We start from the raw sequence: 17742 nt of genomic DNA, 5'->3' as shown, positions 1-17742 counted from the left end.
TGCCTATCTCTTTGCTTAGAAAAATAGCTTTCAGATAAATTTGTTAAATTTTCTTTTTGATTAACATAAATTTGTTAAATTACTGTCTTAGTTATATTCCAAGATAAAGTTCTTCTCCCAAAGTTTTTCAAACCTCGAAATCACAAAGGTTTAGAGGTTGGGCTGAGTTAGACTCTAGAGAGCATGAAAACCTCGAGAGAACCCCTGGGGATTCTTTTCTATCTAATATTTAATTTCTTTAATTTTTCCCCTTAATATTTTCCCTTTTAAGTTTTAACTCCCCATGAGAGAACGCCTGGGGATGCTTTTCCGAGCTGGCCGCGTATGGATATCCCTTTTTATTACATTCGTCGCAGCTCTTCCTTACCGTAACATCTATTGACAGTATCAGATCGCTTCTCAATAAGGTTCTTGTTTCTTGTTCTTGTTTCTACTTTCTAGTGTCGAAAAATATTCAGCAGACCACGTGTTTATCATTTCTGATTTCTGATGCCCAGCCGAAGAACTGCCATGGTGAATCTCTGATAATTCACCATTGCAGGCCACTCACGCCTTTTAATCTCCTTCTCAGATCGTTTCTTTTTTCCAAATTTGTCTCCAAATCTCCTCCGTTCGTAGAACCGATCTTGTGTGTTGGTTTCGTATTGCAGATCGATCTCTGCAATTCGAGCCGGCGGTGGCAATTGTAGCTTTTTCATGTTGATTTACTGCTCTGAAACTCTTCACTCGTCAAGCTGGAGCAGTTGAAGACTATCGGTAGGGAGCTCGCTATGGGCTCCCAAGGTGGATGGGGCCAACCCAAGGAGTTCTTGGATCTTGTCAAGTCGATTGGCGAAGCTCGATCTAAGGCAGAAGAGGATCGAATCGTCATGAACGAGATCGAAATTTTGAAGCGGCGAATCACGGAGCCTGATATTCCGAAGCGGAAGATGAAGGAATATATTATCCGTCTCGTCTATGTTGAGATGTTAGGGCATGATGCGTCGTTTGGTTACATCCATGCGGTAAAGATGACACATGATGATTCTTTGCTGCTCAAGAGGACTGGATACTTGGCTGTTACATTGTTCCTCAATGAAGATCATGATCTCATTATTCTCATTGTCAATACTATTCAAAAAGATTTGAAGTCGGATAATTATCTAGTTGTTTGTGCCGCATTAACGGCGGTGTGCAAGCTGATCAATGAAGAGACAATTCCTGCGGTTCTTCCGCAGGTTGTCGAGCTTCTTGGGCACCCCAAGGAGGCGGTGAGGAAGAAGGCAGTCATGGCTCTTCATCGATTTTATCAGCGAGCACCTTCATCTGTTACTCATCTACTGCCCAATTTCAGGAAGGTATGCCTATGCTTGCACGGAATTCGCCACCTGACATTGAAATAATTCAGGTTTATTTGGTAACTTGGTACATTTTGCATCAAGCCATTTCTTAGTTTAATATTCCGTGCCTGACTTGTTTCCGGTTGTCTTCGAGTTGCTGCAGACATAAATTCAGTGCATGAAGGCCAATTTACACTTTATTTTAGTATAAAAGTTTACACTGTTACACTGTAGAAAACAAATGCTAAATTTATCTTCTACCTGGGACTTTGTGGGTTAAATACTAATGCCTCAGATGACAAAGTCTTAATGAAAGTTTTACTGATGCATTGTTGTTGATGTTGACCTTTCTTGTACGTATTACTCGACCATCCTCTTGATTTTGAAACCAGGTTACACAAATTTTGCTGGGATCTCTGAGAAATATGTCATACAACTGCTGAGGCTGATTCTTGTTGAGACTTCAGAAATTTTGTGCCCACAAGTGGAGAACATAAGTTATTAGTTTTGTTAGAGGGCTTTTAGTTTAATATTTATATGGAGATGGTCATCAGCTACAACTAGAGATGATGTTCTAGTGGTTGTCAACTATGTAATACCAGATGTCCCTGAGAATTCTTAGAATTAAAGGAGGAAGTAGCGCTTTTGTAGGTGTAGTGGAAGGTGCCTTCCCAGCTATCCTATGTCTGGCCAAGTGATGATGAGGACCTACATTTTGACCATTCTTCTCTTGGAAAAGCTAAATAATTGGCTGCTGCGCTGCACGTATTTCATTTGTCTGAGGGTTTGTGCTACAAATCTTTCACATCTCCTCCTCTGCCTGAGCTTGAGATTTGTAGGCAATGGAAAATACTTCCTTATTAATCATAATGTAAAGATGTCATGTTCCAAAGTTGAAATTGTTGTTAGGACTTAGGACCATATAAAGTTTGACAAAAAGAAATCTCTCTACCTTTTCTATTGTTCCTTGCTGCTGCTGTGTTGTGGACATGTTGCTTTGGTCCATGTAAGATGTGCTGGAAACTCAAAGTTACTCTATCTGTATGGTCACAGGGTATCTTGGATGGGAGAAAAATATATTCCATCTAGTCATAAACAGTGCATTACTTCTCTGCTAGTCTGGATAACTTTGGAATTTCAATGTTGTAGACAATTTACTTTTGTTCTTGGTCCCAAGTTTCATGGTGAGGGTGGTGCACTTTCCCTTTCTCTTGCTACTGGTCATTGGTCTCTCAACCTCCTGGTTCCCTAAAAAAGAGTTCCCAATTTTTCTACACAAACAAAAGTCCTTATATATGCTAATCAGAGCTTTATATTCAAATGAAGGGAGTGGGGTTGATTAGTTGGATGTCATACATTTGGTATCTGTCACACTTCCCATTTGTTAGATCTGGATGGATGTAGATGGGCCCATGTGGTAACCTCCCATCCAACTCACTAGTCAAGTTTCATCTCAAAACAAGAAGGAAATGTGATCTAAGTGTGTTCATTGCCCCCCCCCCCCCCAAAAAAAAAAAAAAAAAAAAAAAAAAATCATAGAAATGCTGCTAGGTTCTATTTTGGTGAAACATATTCTTGTATTCTATTTGAAACTTTAGGCTTAATTTTCGGCTGCTACATTGTATATTCTTGTTATAATTCTTATCATCACAAATGTAATCACCATTAACCTGAAGGAAGAGCGATATGATGTGAGTAGACTGCGTGTTTACCATTATTTTTTTATTTTTGTTGATTATGTAGTTTAGTTAATTTTTAATGCATTGTTCTAGGGAGTATTTGGAAGCATAATATTATCATTTTCATGCTTCCGATTTATTGGACATGGACCTGGGTTGGTGCATTGACGAAAATGACAGTTGTATCCATGAGTTACTGGAGTACTACCAATCCTTGTTACAATTTATCATCATGCACAGCTGATTTTGTCATGATTATTGTACTTGAATTTTCTGTGATATAAATCTATATGCTACAGAATAGATTCTTGACATGTTCATCAATGTGCGGGTGTTCCATATTTCACATGTTGACTTTTATTTTATATTTTATTATTTAGAAAGAACAATATGATTTATAATACTCAATTAAGCTGCTGATTTCTCCTGTCTCTCACTTAAAAGTTTTATTTTATTGTCTTTGTTTCAGAGGCTCTGCGATAACGATCCTGGGGTCATGGGTTCAACACTTTGCCCGCTTTTTGATCTTATTACAGCTGATGCAAATTCTTACAAGGATTTAGTTATCAGCTTTGTCAGTATTCTCAAGCAAGTAACAGAACGCAGATTGCCAAAGAGTTATGAGTACCATCAGATGCCTGCCCCATTTATTCAGGTAATCACTACTTGTTGAATGTGTTTGTCTGTGAGGTTTTAGTGGCCTGTTGGTTGAAGTTATAAGCAATATCTAGCTTCTGTATAAGGTATATTTTTGTTGCGTATATGGGACACTTCTCTAAAAACAATCAATCAATAGTTGCTGATTGCAAAGGAAGGGTGGTTAGATGCCTTTTCCCCCTGCATCTCATGAGCGACAGCCCTGTTTATCTTGCATCAAGATGATTAAATGTAAAGCTAAGGTCGCCCTTTGGGAGGTGGTTACCTAATATCAAGGATGATTTAGCCCCAGTCAACCCACAAAATGAGCGAATCAGAAACTAAGACAGAAATTACTAACTTGAGGTCTGAAACAGACCAGGTACCTATACTATAGTCAGCCTTGGTATGAATGAAGCTTGCATGGTAGGGGAATGACTGCTGCAATAGTCGGATTGAAAGTTATAATGGCGGTCATCAAAATAGAAACTAATCTCCAAATTAGTCACTTTTTTAAGTGCTGGAGACCAAGCCGGCCAACTGATTGGCTCCCAACTGGATTGAATGGAGTTCCATGCGAGGGGGATGTTATGTGGCATATTCAAATTTTTTGGGAACAGAGCAAACTCGTATTGAAAGTGATGGTTGGGTTCTCAGATATGAGGTGGACTCAAAATAGAAGTTCAGGTTGAATGCTGGAATATGATGGATGGACTGAATAAATGGGAATGTGATGGAATGGAGAGGTAGTAAACCCAACAGGGTTTGTGAGGAGGGGGAAGATGAGGGTTCACTCAATTACTTATTCAGCCACATATCTGATCTGAATGGAGAAGCAGCAGGCTAGCACAGTAATTCGTGAAGTAGTCTTAGTCAATACCAGGAAGACTAGTAGTTTGATGGTTGTCAAGGATAATCCCCAGAAGCAGTGGCAGTGCTCAAATCCAACTAGTGTAACTCAAACAAGAGAAGAAAAGGAGGGTAGATGGATATAGCCTCTCAGCAAGATTCGTTTAGCTGTAGGATTTTGTGCTCAACAAGAAGGTTTTGTAGAGTTTTCTTTTCACCCACTTAGGACAGGACAATAGGACTCAGCTAGAGCAATAATTTCATTAAATCATCTTTTTTTTTTTTTTTTTTTGGGGGGGGGGGGGGGGGGGGGGGGAATCTTACAGTCTATTAAAATATACATAAAGCATAGGCTGCTGGACAAAGATTTTGAACTGCTAATTCTAAGGACAGAACTTAACTCTACTGAGAAATAAAACTGATTCTCCGCTCAAAAATAATAACAACTTAGTAGCGACTAGGACTCGATAAAAACAGTACCTTCTACTAAAAAAATAAAATAGAAACAGAAACCAATGTATTCCTGACTCTGCTGCACATAGATGTATTTGACCCTTCTAAAATCTTCACAATATCTTGTCTTGGCCCAAAGAATGTTCTAAAAATATTCCACCATGGTCGAAAATGGTTGTGACACTGTTAGTGTTAACAGTGTTTAGGGCTCCTGTTGGCCTTTCTAGAAGACTAGCTGGGCTGATTTGACCTGGTCCAGTTGGTCCAATTGAAACCATTCTGCCCAGTTTCTAAGTCATGTTTGCTGCAGGTTGGTGGAAGTTGAAACGGAAAGAAAATGAAAATCCTATGTTCTAATCAAATAGCAAACTTACTGAATATGGAGTGCTTTACTAAATAATGGTACATTTCAAAAAGAATCAATGCATCATGCATTCCTCAGGCACTTGCTTTAGGCAGTGAGGTTCAATGGCCGCACCCATCCTGATGTTGAATGCATGTCTCAGACATTGCAAATATTGATTTCTGCAAAATTATCATAGTTTAGTTATAAGGTGAAGACCTGTTTTAACCCCGAACTTGTCAGCACTGTGTACCATCAAATGTGATGGCTTCTAAACTGATGGCAGAAATAACTGGACTGCAGGAACAGCTCCAGTTCTCTCTGTGAGGTTCCAAATGGTCCCAGATTGCTTTTCTGGACATAATTTGAATAACTGGATTTTGACCTCCTTTTCTAAGATACTTAGTGGAAGTATAGGAGTGTGGGAGCTGACTGACTCTACTGTTTAGGGTACTTCTATGCCAATTTAAGTTCCTTTGTATACCATAGTTCTCACGGCGACAAGGCGATGTGAGGCGGTTTTAGCTAGTTGAGGTGATGAGTTGACGAGGTGCCCTTCGAGGTGCTTTTGAGGCGGTTGAGGCATTTTTAGTGAAATTTTTACTTTTTAGTGTACATCTCATACACTAATTCATTATAAACCTATCATATCTTATATAATAAAAAAACTAATATTAGCCATTTAGCCTACCTCAAGACTCAAGTCATCCAATATACTTCAAACCACACATAGTAGGTCCTAAATAAATTCCAAGTATCATACTATCATTAACAAGAATCAAGATATGATAAAATGTGACTAAATAGTAAACACATAGATGCATGAACAAAACAAATAGACACTAGACAACATACTTTCATTAAATGTCACTAACATTAGCACCACCTACAACTCCACAGCTCCACCTCCACCAGCACGTACAACTCCACCTCTTCTACATTGTTGAGCTGTAGCCAAATATCCCCACAAGTAAAAGAAGAAAATGAAACAAGCATATAGCCAAATATTAAATAGAAAGTTGTAAATATTTAAGCAAACAATCCCACTTATATCTTAAATCTAAAGTCCAAATCCCAAATGTAACAACACATCCATATCCAAAATTACCAATAGGAAAGTATAAGTCAGCTAGTTATAATCATCATCAAGCAAATTGGTAGCAAGTGGGAGATCTTTTCGAAGTTGTTGTTGCTCCAAAGAGGTAGACCTCAAACCAAAATCATCTACAATGTTCTCATCATCATGCAAATCTTCCACTTCTTCAATGTCTCCATCAGACTCAGAGTCATGTTCATCAACCACCCTCTCCGAAGACCTGCGATGTGAGTAACATATATTAACTCTAGTAGATGTTGATTCACTTGGTTGACATCTCCTCGGTCTGTTATGGCCCTAAAGTGATGTAGATGCCCTTATAGCTCTATCAACAGTGCTCTAAGTAAGATCACCCTCAGGATGGACTAAGTCATCAGGCTGATTAACCATCCACTCACAGCTCCAGTCAAGCTCATCAAGTAGTAGTGGATCATAATTTCTACTCTTTAATCGCCTTTCATTGAACCTTTCTTGAAGACGACGATTGTACTGAATAAAAACTAGATCGTTCAACCTCTCATGTTCCAGCCTATTCCTCTTCTTGGTGTGAATTTGAATTCATAAGCAATTGAAAAGAATCCCAAGTCATTCTTCTAAATTTAAATTTAAAAGTTTTTTAAATACTTGAATCACTTAATATTTACAAACTTAAATGTGCTCCAATTCCATTCACAACCAAAGGAAGAACAACAAAGGCCTAGTATCCTCCATGCAATCCTTGTAAGCTCAAAAGCATTTCCTCCATGTGTATCCCACCATGTAACTATAATATATATATATATATATATATATATACATATATAGCTATAGATGTATACCAAATAAGTATAAATATATATATATATTATATATATATATATATATATATATACATATATGTATATACTTAAAAGATTAACATAAAAGCTAGAGTTATAAACCAAATAAGTATAACTAAACATAAAAAACATACAAGTAAAAACTTACGAGGACTCATAGTTGTACGCTGTCTGATAGCCATAGCTGTGGTGGAGAAATGACCTCTACCTTGCTTGTATTCACTTGCCCATGACAATATCTTATCTTATAGATGTGCATCAGGCACTAGTTTTCCAACAACTTCATTGAAAGAAGTTTGGAGAGAACTAATCAACTCACAATCATCTACAATATTTAAGTTGTAGTACTTCCCAGGATTCTAAAATAAGGCTGTACCATATAAAGGTCTCTTCATCTGACACTTCCATCACCTATCAATTATTTGTATGACTTTTTTCCAAAGTCATTGTTGCCTCCAAAATTGTCCTTTATTCTTCTTTTAGCCTCTTGCATGGCTACAAACACTTCAGGCAATGCGGGTCTTTCATCAGCATCCACAATCCTCAATACAATCATAAGAGGTTGTGATGCTCTAATACAATCCTCCACACCATGCCAAAATGCTGTAGAAAAAGTTGTTTTAGCTACTTTCTTCCCTGCTTCTATCTTGGACAAATTGGATTTTGTCCACTCCTCAGAAATGAATAAGTGCCTTAAATCATCCTTGTGTTTCAATAAGCTTTGCAATGTCAAGAATGAAGTGGCAAACCTAGTCACTGCAGCCCTCACAAGATCCCTGCCATTTGTCTTTTGTCTCAAGGCCTCCAACAATCTTGTGTGCCCATGGAACTTTTTTTCGCCGAAATATTGCCGAAATTCGGTGATTTCGCCCCTCGGCGAACCGAAACCAGGGGGCTAAACGAAATCTGCGGGATATCGCCGCTCGACTATCCCGCCCTTTATCGTCAAATTGACGAACTTTTAAGGAATCTCGCCGGAATTGCTAACAGAGGTAGAAATCGAAGAAGGAAAAAAAAAAAAAAACGATCTTCAGCACTATCTTCAGTCTTCAACTCCGTTTTCCTTCGCCAGAACCACCATTGAAGCTTCAGCCTTCATCTTGCAACCACCTTCGAAACTTCCGCCTTCATCCTGCAAGCAAGGAATGAAATCTCGGTTTGATTCGCTGGTTCGCTCCGAGATTTCGCCGATTAATGGATGAAAAAAATACTCAAAATCGATACATGGATGAAAAGTTGATTTAAAATTTAAAACTGCCAAACGTCTGACAATGACTGATACATCAATCAGTTAAAGTAAAACGTCGGTTAAAATAAAGTTTTAAAAAATGTAAAACAACCTAAATCCTGCAAAACGTCAAATATAAAGCTTAAAAAATTATAAATACCTGACATCTTCTTGCAAAATGTTAGATATAAAATAAAAAAATAATAAAACAATCTTGACTTTTCAAATCTATACTCATGTTTAGCCTTTTAGGTTTAGTGTTTTTTTTATAATAATTCCATGGTTATAAAAGAACCACGTGTGTGGTTCAAAGCCCAAACCATAACTCTGTCAGAGACTTAAAAACTATCAAAATACATTTAATAATAAGTCATCTTCAATTCTTCATCTTCTTCACTTGACGAGTTCGGCGTCGGCCCGCGGGATGAAGACGGCCAACGAAGACGATTAGAATAGAACGAAATTTTTTAACAACTAAGAACAGTTAGAATGCTTCTCCAGAAACCCTGTCTCACGTACTTTGATAAATCTGATCAGAGTTGAGTGATTACTTGCAGGATGAAGGTGGAAGTTTCAAAGGTGGTTGCAAGATGAAGGTTGAAGCTTCAACGGTGGTTCTGGAAAAGGAAAACGGAGTTGAAGACTGAAGACAGTGCTGAAGATCGTTTGTTTTTTCTTCTTCTGATTTCTACCTCTGTTAGCGATTCCGGCGAGATTCCTTAAAAGTTCGTCAATTTGACGATAAAGGGCGAGATATCGCCGACTTCTCGGCGATATCCCGCAGATCTCGTTTCGCCCCCTGGTTTCGGTTCTCTCGGGGGGCTAAATTCGGCGAAAAAAAGTTCCATGCCTGCAAGTAATCACTCAACTCTGATCAGATTTATCAAAGTACACGAGACAGGGTTTCTGGAGAAGCATTCTAATTGTTCTTAGTTGTTAAAAAATTTCGTTCTATTCTAATCGTCTTCGTTGGCCGTCTTCATCCCGCTGGCCGACGCCGAACTCGTCAAGTGAAGAAGACGAAGAACAGAAGAAGATGAAGAATTGAAGATGACTTATTATTAAATGTATTTTGATAGTTCTTTAAGTCTCTGACAGAGTTATGGTTTGGGCTTTGAACCACACATGTGGTTCTTTTATAACCATGGAATTATTATAAAAAAAAACACTAAACCTAAACGGCTAAACATGAGTATATATTTGAAAAGTCAAGATTGTTTTATTATTTTATTATTTTATATCTAACGTTTTGCAGGAAGATGTCAGGTATTTATAATTTTTTAAGCTTTATATTTGACGTTTTGCAGGATTTAGGTTGTTTTACATTTTTTAAAACTTTATTTTAACGACGTTTTACTTTAACTGATTGATGTATCAGTCATTGTCAGACGTTTTGCAGTTTTAAATTTTAAATCAACTTTTCATCCATGTATCGATTTTGATTATTTTTTTCATCCATTTATCAACGAAATCTCGGCGAGATTTCGCTGGTTCGCCAGGCAGCAAACCAGCGAATCAAACCGAGATTTCGTTCCTTGTGTGTGCCTATAAATGAAAGTGGTTATTCTTTTCCCCTGAATTATCACTTTCTTATATTGTTTCAAATTCCCAATGTCATTTAGCATCAAATCAAGACAATGGGCTGCACATGGAGTCCAATATAATGTAGTCCTCTTCTCCATTAATAATGCCCTTGTTGTTTTGTAATTTGAGGCATTATTAGTGACCACTTGAATTACATGCTCTTCCCCAATTTCTTCAACTTTGTTATCCAATAACTGATCTTGGATGGTAAATTGAAGGTTACTCTTGACAAGACAGAGGAGATAATATATGCCATGGGATGGATTTGGGAGGATTCTAAAGGTTCTTTAAGAGCTGGTTAGGCAGTAGCACCGATAAATGATAAGCTAAGAGAAAGTCGATTGAGGCGGCATGACCACATTCAATGGAGGCCTTTCAATGTCCTGTATGAAGAGGTAATTTAGTCCAAATCAAAGGAATTGGAAGAACTAGGTGCAGACCTAAGATAACTTCAGGAGAAGTAGTGAGAAAGAATATACATAGCGTAGGCCTTGTATCTAATGACCTCAAATAGAGTTAATTGGAAAGATCCATGTAGCCGACCCCATTAGTTGGGATAGTGCTTCTTCTTCTTCGTGTTGTTGGATTCCTGAAACAAAAAGTAGAGGTTAAAGGGGAAAGAAAGGGGATTTGGGGGGTAGTTCACCTTACCAAGTAAGTATTTGCCAATCTGCGGTTTGTAATGGCAAATCACCTTTGAAGGCTGATTCCATAACCAAGGAAGGAACGAGGATTCAAGCATATAGCACCTAAGCTCCCCCAAGACTCTTACCACCCAGGAACTGACACTTGGATTTTAAACACCGAGCACAATCAGCTGCTAGGACTTTAAACACCATAGAATATCTCTCACAGAAATGGGAGGCAGTCAGGCAGCATGCCAGGTTGCTCTATGCAAAAATTGTCTTCTCAAGTCTTAGTTTCTATTCCTCTATAATAAGGTTTAGTCAGCATTTTACATACTTGAAAATTAAATAAAAAGCTAAAGACTAATGTAATTTCTTGTTGGAATTGATCCCCTAAAACAAAGCTAATTAGTAGATGTTCAAAACTAATTACTAGCTAACCATGTAGCTTTAAACAACTTAGTAGATGTAATTGCCTTAACTTGAAATAAACTAGTTAGTTACCTGTTTCAGAATTTGGGCTTGTGTGAAGCTATTGAACCTACTGGAACTGTAAATTCCTATTGCTGCAATTTGCTGTTATTTTGATTCCTTTTCCCTATGGGATGTGACAAAGTGCTCCTCTGATCAAATCATCAAATGCTTCAAGCATTACTATACGGTACATTCATTCAATGCTCTACTCTTAATTTTGCAGATCAGATTGTTAAAAATTTTGGCATTGCTCGGTAATGGAGACAAACAAGCAAGTGAACATATGTATACTGTTCTGGGGGACATTTTTAGAAAGTGTGATTCATCAACCAACATTGGGAATGCTGTTTTGTATGAGTGCATATGTTGTGTTTCTTCCATTCATTGCAGCCCCAAACTGCTTGAGTCTGCTGCAGAAGTAACTTCTCGGTTTCTGAAGGTTCATCCTGCCATTTGCACTTGGTGTTTTGAAACATTAAAGATTATTATTTTGTGTGTATATGTAAATTGTCTTCAAATTGGTAACCCAGGATTCTGTTTTATTTTCTACCTATAACAGAGTGAGAGTCATAATCTTAAGTACATGGGCATTGATGCCCTTGGTAGGCTTATTAAGATACACCCAGAGATCGCAGAGGAACACCAGCTTGCTGTGATTGATTGCTTAGAGGTGAATACTAAGTTGCATTAATCTGATATTCTGTTATGGTCTATATGGCTTCTTGGAATTCATCATAATATCTCAATGGTAGCACTAATAGCACTTCCTTTTCTCCTACAAGTGATTTCATTATATTTTCCTGCTTGTGTTGCATTTTAGAGAATTGAGGTATGATTTCACCAGAATAATGTATCTTCCATGTTTGCATCTGCTTTGAGTCTGATAACGTATTTTCTGTAGGAAGCTGTGTGTGGCTTCAGGGAATATTGATTAACTGGTTTATTCTTTTTGGCAGTGAAAAAAATTTCATTGCCAAGCCTCAAGAAAAGAAAAGAGAGATGGGGGGGGGGGGCATAAAGAGAAACTAAGGTCCAAGTAACGACAACATGCCTGTTCTTTGGGGTATCCTTCATGTAAAATTATATGGCTTTCCAAATCAAGTCCATGGTCCTAGAGTTGGTGTCCATGTCCAAAAATTTTGCTCCATCCAAATGTGCAAGAGTGACACCCCTTAAACCAACTTGCCAAGGATATCACAAATAAATTTACCTCCAAAGAATCTGAGAATTCACAAAGAACAGCGGCGATGTCCAAGGTGGGATTGAATTGAAGCCAGGGGTTTCAACCTTACAGAATGGTTAAGGGCAAGAGAGAGAGAAAAAGGTGATCAATGTCTTCAGCACCATTCCAGCAAAGGATGCAATTGGGGAGGTAGGGTTGACAATGCCAGGGGAAAGGATTGGTAGGAAGGCAGGGGTTAAAAGATCTCCAAACTATGAAAGCATGACGGAAGATGTTGAACTAAACTAGCATGTGCTAAGGTATGGTGGGACTAGATTCGAAGTGGAGTAGGTGCTAAAGCTTCCATGTGGGAAGCCAGCGAGGTGGTTGTGGTTAGGGAGAATAAGTGGAAGGGGTGCTTGGACCCAGGTGAGATCTGAGAGGGGGGATCCAGCCTCCAGAGTAATGATGGAGAAGTAGGTAGCTTTGGGTATGGGATTCACAGGCTCTATGATATTAGTTAGGATACTTGTGGATGCCAAGGATCCAGCCAAAAGGAGATGCAGGACCCATTAGAGATGATTGAGGAGTTGGAGAGAAGAAGGTGGAGGAGAACACTTTTCCTGTAAAGAGGGTTTACTGGGCAATTTGATCTGACCAGATGGAGGCACTCTTAAGGAGATAGGAGTAGACCTGAGAGAGAGGGGGAGATCCAGACTCAAGAGTAATGTTGGAGAGGTGGGTAGCTTTGGGGCTATGAGAGTCACAGGCTCTATGATAGTATATAGGATACTTGCGGATGCCAAGGCTCCAGCCAAAAGGAGATGCAGGACCCATTAGAGATGATCGAGGAATTGGAGGAGAAGGCGGTGGAGGAGAACACTTTTCCTTCAAAGAGGGTTCACTGGGCAATTTGTTCTGACCAGATGGAGCCAGTCTTAAGAAGATAGGAGTAGACCCAATTGACCTTGACAGGGTCCTCTTTGGAAGAGATTTTCTGGATAAGCTTGAACAGATTGCAGTACTTGTAGTCTTGGATTCTATGAATACCAAGGCCCTTCTCAGATTTGGGGAGATCAATGAAAGATCAACTCAGTGGATGGAGGAATCCGGAGGCCTCCTTGCCTTCCCAGAGGAAAGAATAGAGGAGAGATTCCATTGATTTGGCCTTAGAGAAGGCAAGGATCCACACCAATAAATATAAAAAGATTGGAGGACCAATTTGTCATGACAGTTCTATTCCAGAATTGGAGTTTCTTACAAATGAGATTATGCATGGAGGTGCAATGTCATCTAGTAAGCCTACTAGGATAAGAGGCTCAAGTAGACCATGGGGAACAAACCAAGGAAGAACCCTATAAAATGGAGAATGGTGGCCTTGACAGAATCAGAGACACTAGCTAGGAAGAGATGAGATTTCTGGAGGTTGGTGCAGAGTTGGAGAGGAATTCAAAGAGCTGGAGAGAGGAAAGAATAGAAGAGATTGAGGAAGCAGAGGCCTTAGAGAAAATCATGAGGTTGTTGGCAAAGGCAAGGTGGGTGAGAATGAGGGCTTTGCACTTGGGAATGGGGGAAATGAGGGGCTGATTGGTTCTGGCCTATATGTTGTGGGAGAGCACTTCAAGGGTCAGGTAGAAGAGGAAGGGAGAAAGGGGACAGCCTTGGTGGATACCGACTGTGGAGGGAAGAACCAAGGTGGGGAGCTATTGACAATAATAGAGGAGGGTGAGGAGATGCAGGAATGGATCTGTTGAACAGAATTGGGAAAAGGCCATTTGGATCATGACATAAACAATCAAATCTCACTGGAGGGAGCCAAAGGCTTTACAGGTTCCATTTCTCATAAGGGCAGCTAGAGATGATACTTCTTCAGCTTACCTCTCCCTCCCCTGATGCCCTCCCGTGGTCACTTTGGCTAAGGTTAGCATGAAACATGGCATGAATCAGAGTTAGAAGGAAAAGCAGAATTTGCGACTAGTGTAGCTGACTGCATCTAGTTGGGATAACAGGCTGAGTTAAGTTGGGGGAGAGTATTAGTATTGTTGTCTTTCATAAAAGACTACAAATGTTAAAGCAGTGCATAGGAAGGCCACCAGCTCAGCTACCCTAAATTCTAAAAGACTGCAATCATCCCCTTGCTGTACTGCCATAGTGTTTGGATATTGGCTAACTGCTTTTCAGATGCTTTGCAAGAAAGAAGCAAAATCATAATCCAAGTGTGTCATGATTCAACCTAGTGGATTCCTCTAAACGGTTTACTATTTATTTTCTTTGAGTTCAACTAATGTAATTTTTTCAATCCATTCTTCCTGTGTGATCTACATTCTTCATTAGTCTTGTTGCCGAGGCCATGATTTTTGGAGCTTTGGCATAGTTAGAAGTTATAAGCAGAGGTCGTACTAAAAAGATGGAAAGGATTGATTTCCTTTGGGATCCTCTCAAGAACTTCTTTAGTTCATGACTCAGGTAGCATTGAAATGGATAAAAACAGTTTTATCGGGATGGCTGGATTTGCTGGCTGATGGAGGATGAATTGATTTGTAATAAGAAGAGTGCATGCCACATACAAGAAAGCTTTAATGAAGCTCGCATACCATTGGGCCATAGTAGGACTTGTCTTATTGGATACATCTGGGCATACAAGACCCATCTTCTCCCTTTCCAGCTCCACCTTTTTCAAGCTCATATTAAAGGAATTGCTAGATGTGGCGTCCTAATGGAATATGGAATAAACATTTCTGTTCTTCATAATCTGGTGAATCTCCTAATGACCTCAACGGGTTCAAGGAGTTGGAATGGATACTGGTCTAGAGCGACAGGTGACCTATGTTCGAATAGCCTTAGATACTTGAATACTTGATACGACTTCCCTTGGATTTAATGATAAGTCATTAAGTCCTTGAATGATCCAGTCCTGTGATTGTTGGGCTTGCATGGGCCTAGGGAGAATTAGCCAGACCCAAGGCATGACAGGCCCAAAGGGCTCCCCCCAAAAAAAATAGTAAATAAATAGAAAAATAAAAGAAAGAGAGAGAAAGGTTCTTGACCCTGTTAGACCTGATGATCACTTCATACCTAGGGGGAGAGAGAGCAATGTAACCCAATTCTAGGGTTAAGGATCCTTTGATATAATTCCCTAGAATTTAGGGTTGGCCCAGAATATTTCTTTATTGAACCAGAAGTTGGATACCCTAGTGTAGGGTTAACAAAATCTAATGGGTTGAATTTAGGATTACAAGGATCCCATGAAAAGAGCTAGGGTAGTGTTTGTGAGATGCTAGGGTTTTTAACAAGCTCCTATGGGACAATTTTGAGATACGAAAAACCACCCTAGGGTTGTAAGAAAATAGAGGGGAACGATTTTGGGAAGAAAGGGTTTAACAAAATAAATATGGAGAGACCAGGGGGTTACCCAAACTTACCCCTTGGGTGACCAAGGAAGCTTGCGGTTGTGTATGGGGGGTTTTTAGGGATAATGAAAAGGGGACGCATAAAGAGATGGGAAGATTTCTTGGATTCTTGGGTAGTCTTTCTTGATTCTTGGCTTCTTTTCTTTTCTTTGTTTTGTTTTCTTTTCTGTTTTCAGAACTGTTGCAAGTCAGAGAAGGGGAAAGAGGGAAGGCCAAGTGAGAAGAAAAGGGGAGGGGTTGCTGCAGGGTTTTGGGAAGGTGGGGGAGGGGTTTCAGGAATATCACAGTGGTGGGGGGAGGGTTTCTAAGGGGCTCTGAACGGTGGGGGAAGGATTCTAGAGGGTTGCGATGGGTGCTGAGGGGGGGGGTTTCCTAGGGCTGCGATAGCAGGGGAGGGGTAGAGGAGGGCTGCTAGTGAGAGGGGATGAAGGGGAAAGGAATGGGGGCTGTTGTATTTGTGAGAATGCTGGTCCTATTGAACTGATGCTGGAGATTGGAAGAAGAAAATTGGACTTGAAGAATTCTCTCAAAATACTTCGCCTTCGCCTTCCTATCCTTTCCCTCTAATCTCAGATTACTGTATTCAATTCAACATGTCTTGACAATGAGAGGGGTGGGCTATTTATTACACAAGGAGGAAAGACTTAGACTCTAACTGGGAAATAAAGACCGACTCAACTAGGTTTTCCTTTATAGACTAGGATCCCCTTTACAATTAGGTAAATAACAACCACCCAAATTAGAGAATTTAATTTGCAATAAAAGACCTATTTATCAACCAGGAATCTTTATTTAAAATAGATTTTCAGTGGTACTAGAACTCACTTGACTGACTCAAATGAGGAAATAAAAACTGATTTGGACTCCAAAAATTAACCTAAAATTAACATAATCAACTAAGAGGGGAAAATGACCAAACTGCTCCTAAAGGGGTTCAGCTAGCCCGTACTTGCACCATCTTGATTTGGCCTTGGGGCCAAAATTAGGGTTTCGGCCAGGGGACAATTTTTGTGCTTACATCAGAGGGGCCACTTCATACCAAGGAGGAGATGCAAACTATGACAGTAGAGGATATTGATCCTCTTATATCTTGATGACCACTTCATCCCAGATTATGGTTGAAGTCTTGATCATAGTAGAGCATTATTATACCATGAGGCCCAGAGAGAGGAAGAATTTGATTATTCAATTCCTTAGTAAATCAGAGGCCCTAAGACTTGATAGACGCATAATGGATTTCGCATTAACAGTTTCAGTGTGTAATTAGTTTCACTGCTAAAAGAGAGGTGTAGTGTTTACGCTTTACTGTTTTTGCATAGAAACAAAGTGCAAATTCCATCTTTGTTAATTTTTAAATGCCTATACATTCCCCATATATGGCAAGATATTTCAACATGAACATGAGCTTCATTTCCATGTTCCTAGCATGGGTTTAAAGTGTCACCTTGCCAAGGTGACGCCTTGGTGACAAGGTGTTTTAGGAGGCCAAGGTGATGGCCTGCTTTTGTGCGTGCAAAAAATGTACACTTTGTTTCCTTCAGCAATGACAAGGCAACACCATGTACTCCATATGATGCCTTATGGGTTGAGCACTTGCTGTTTTGACATTTTGCATTTAGCATTTTTTTTGGGTTTATTTTTAAATAATCAAAAGTTATTCCACAGGGTTACATAATTCTTATCTTCACAGAACTTCATCATTTTTTTATGGGATTTAGGTTTTTTGAGGTAAAATGCCCAATTTTGTTACAAATAAAACATCTATATTGGTTTTGGATCGTTTAGTTTTCTTTGTGGATTTCGGTTGAAAATATTTTTGTGAGGACTTGGTTGGTCCTCTTTTGCAAAGTTTTTCACCTTTTAGGATTCCTAACTAATTACAAAACCACATCATCTAAAGGAAATTTTTTTAAGACCGGTTCAATTTGTTACCATGAAACGAGAAGCATGAGATCATTTTAAGATTAAGGAAAAAAAAGGGTCAAATGAGGGTTTGTCATCTGTAGGATACTTTCATAGAATCATATTTACATAAATCATGGGGAAAATTTCAGACACCCTAATT

The 17742-nt window shown here is 39.2% G+C and overlaps 1 protein-coding gene across 1 annotated transcript in view; it reads left to right on the top strand.

The window, feature by feature from the left end:
- Nucleotides 1-718: 718 nt before the first annotated feature.
- The window catches only part of LOC149018973 (Adaptin family protein), a 39981-nt gene continuing 22957 nt past the window's right edge, over nt 719-17742 (top strand). Inside the window, exons 1-4 of the mRNA XM_089153072.1 lie at nt 719-1337; nt 3468-3653; nt 11329-11544; nt 11665-11775. Coding sequence (XP_089009198.1) covers nt 771-1337; nt 3468-3653; nt 11329-11544; nt 11665-11775 — 1080 coding nt within the window. The 5' untranslated portion in view covers nt 719-770. The remainder of the gene's footprint in view (nt 1338-3467; nt 3654-11328; nt 11545-11664; nt 11776-17742) is intronic.

Source organism: Hakea prostrata, chromosome 4, assembly GCF_041222555.1.
Source record: "Hakea prostrata isolate BN-2017 chromosome 4, UWA_Hpros_2, whole genome shotgun sequence".
NCBI lineage: Eukaryota > Viridiplantae > Streptophyta > Magnoliopsida > Proteales > Proteaceae > Hakea > Hakea prostrata.
This window is presented reverse-complemented; position numbering and strand designations above follow the sequence as displayed.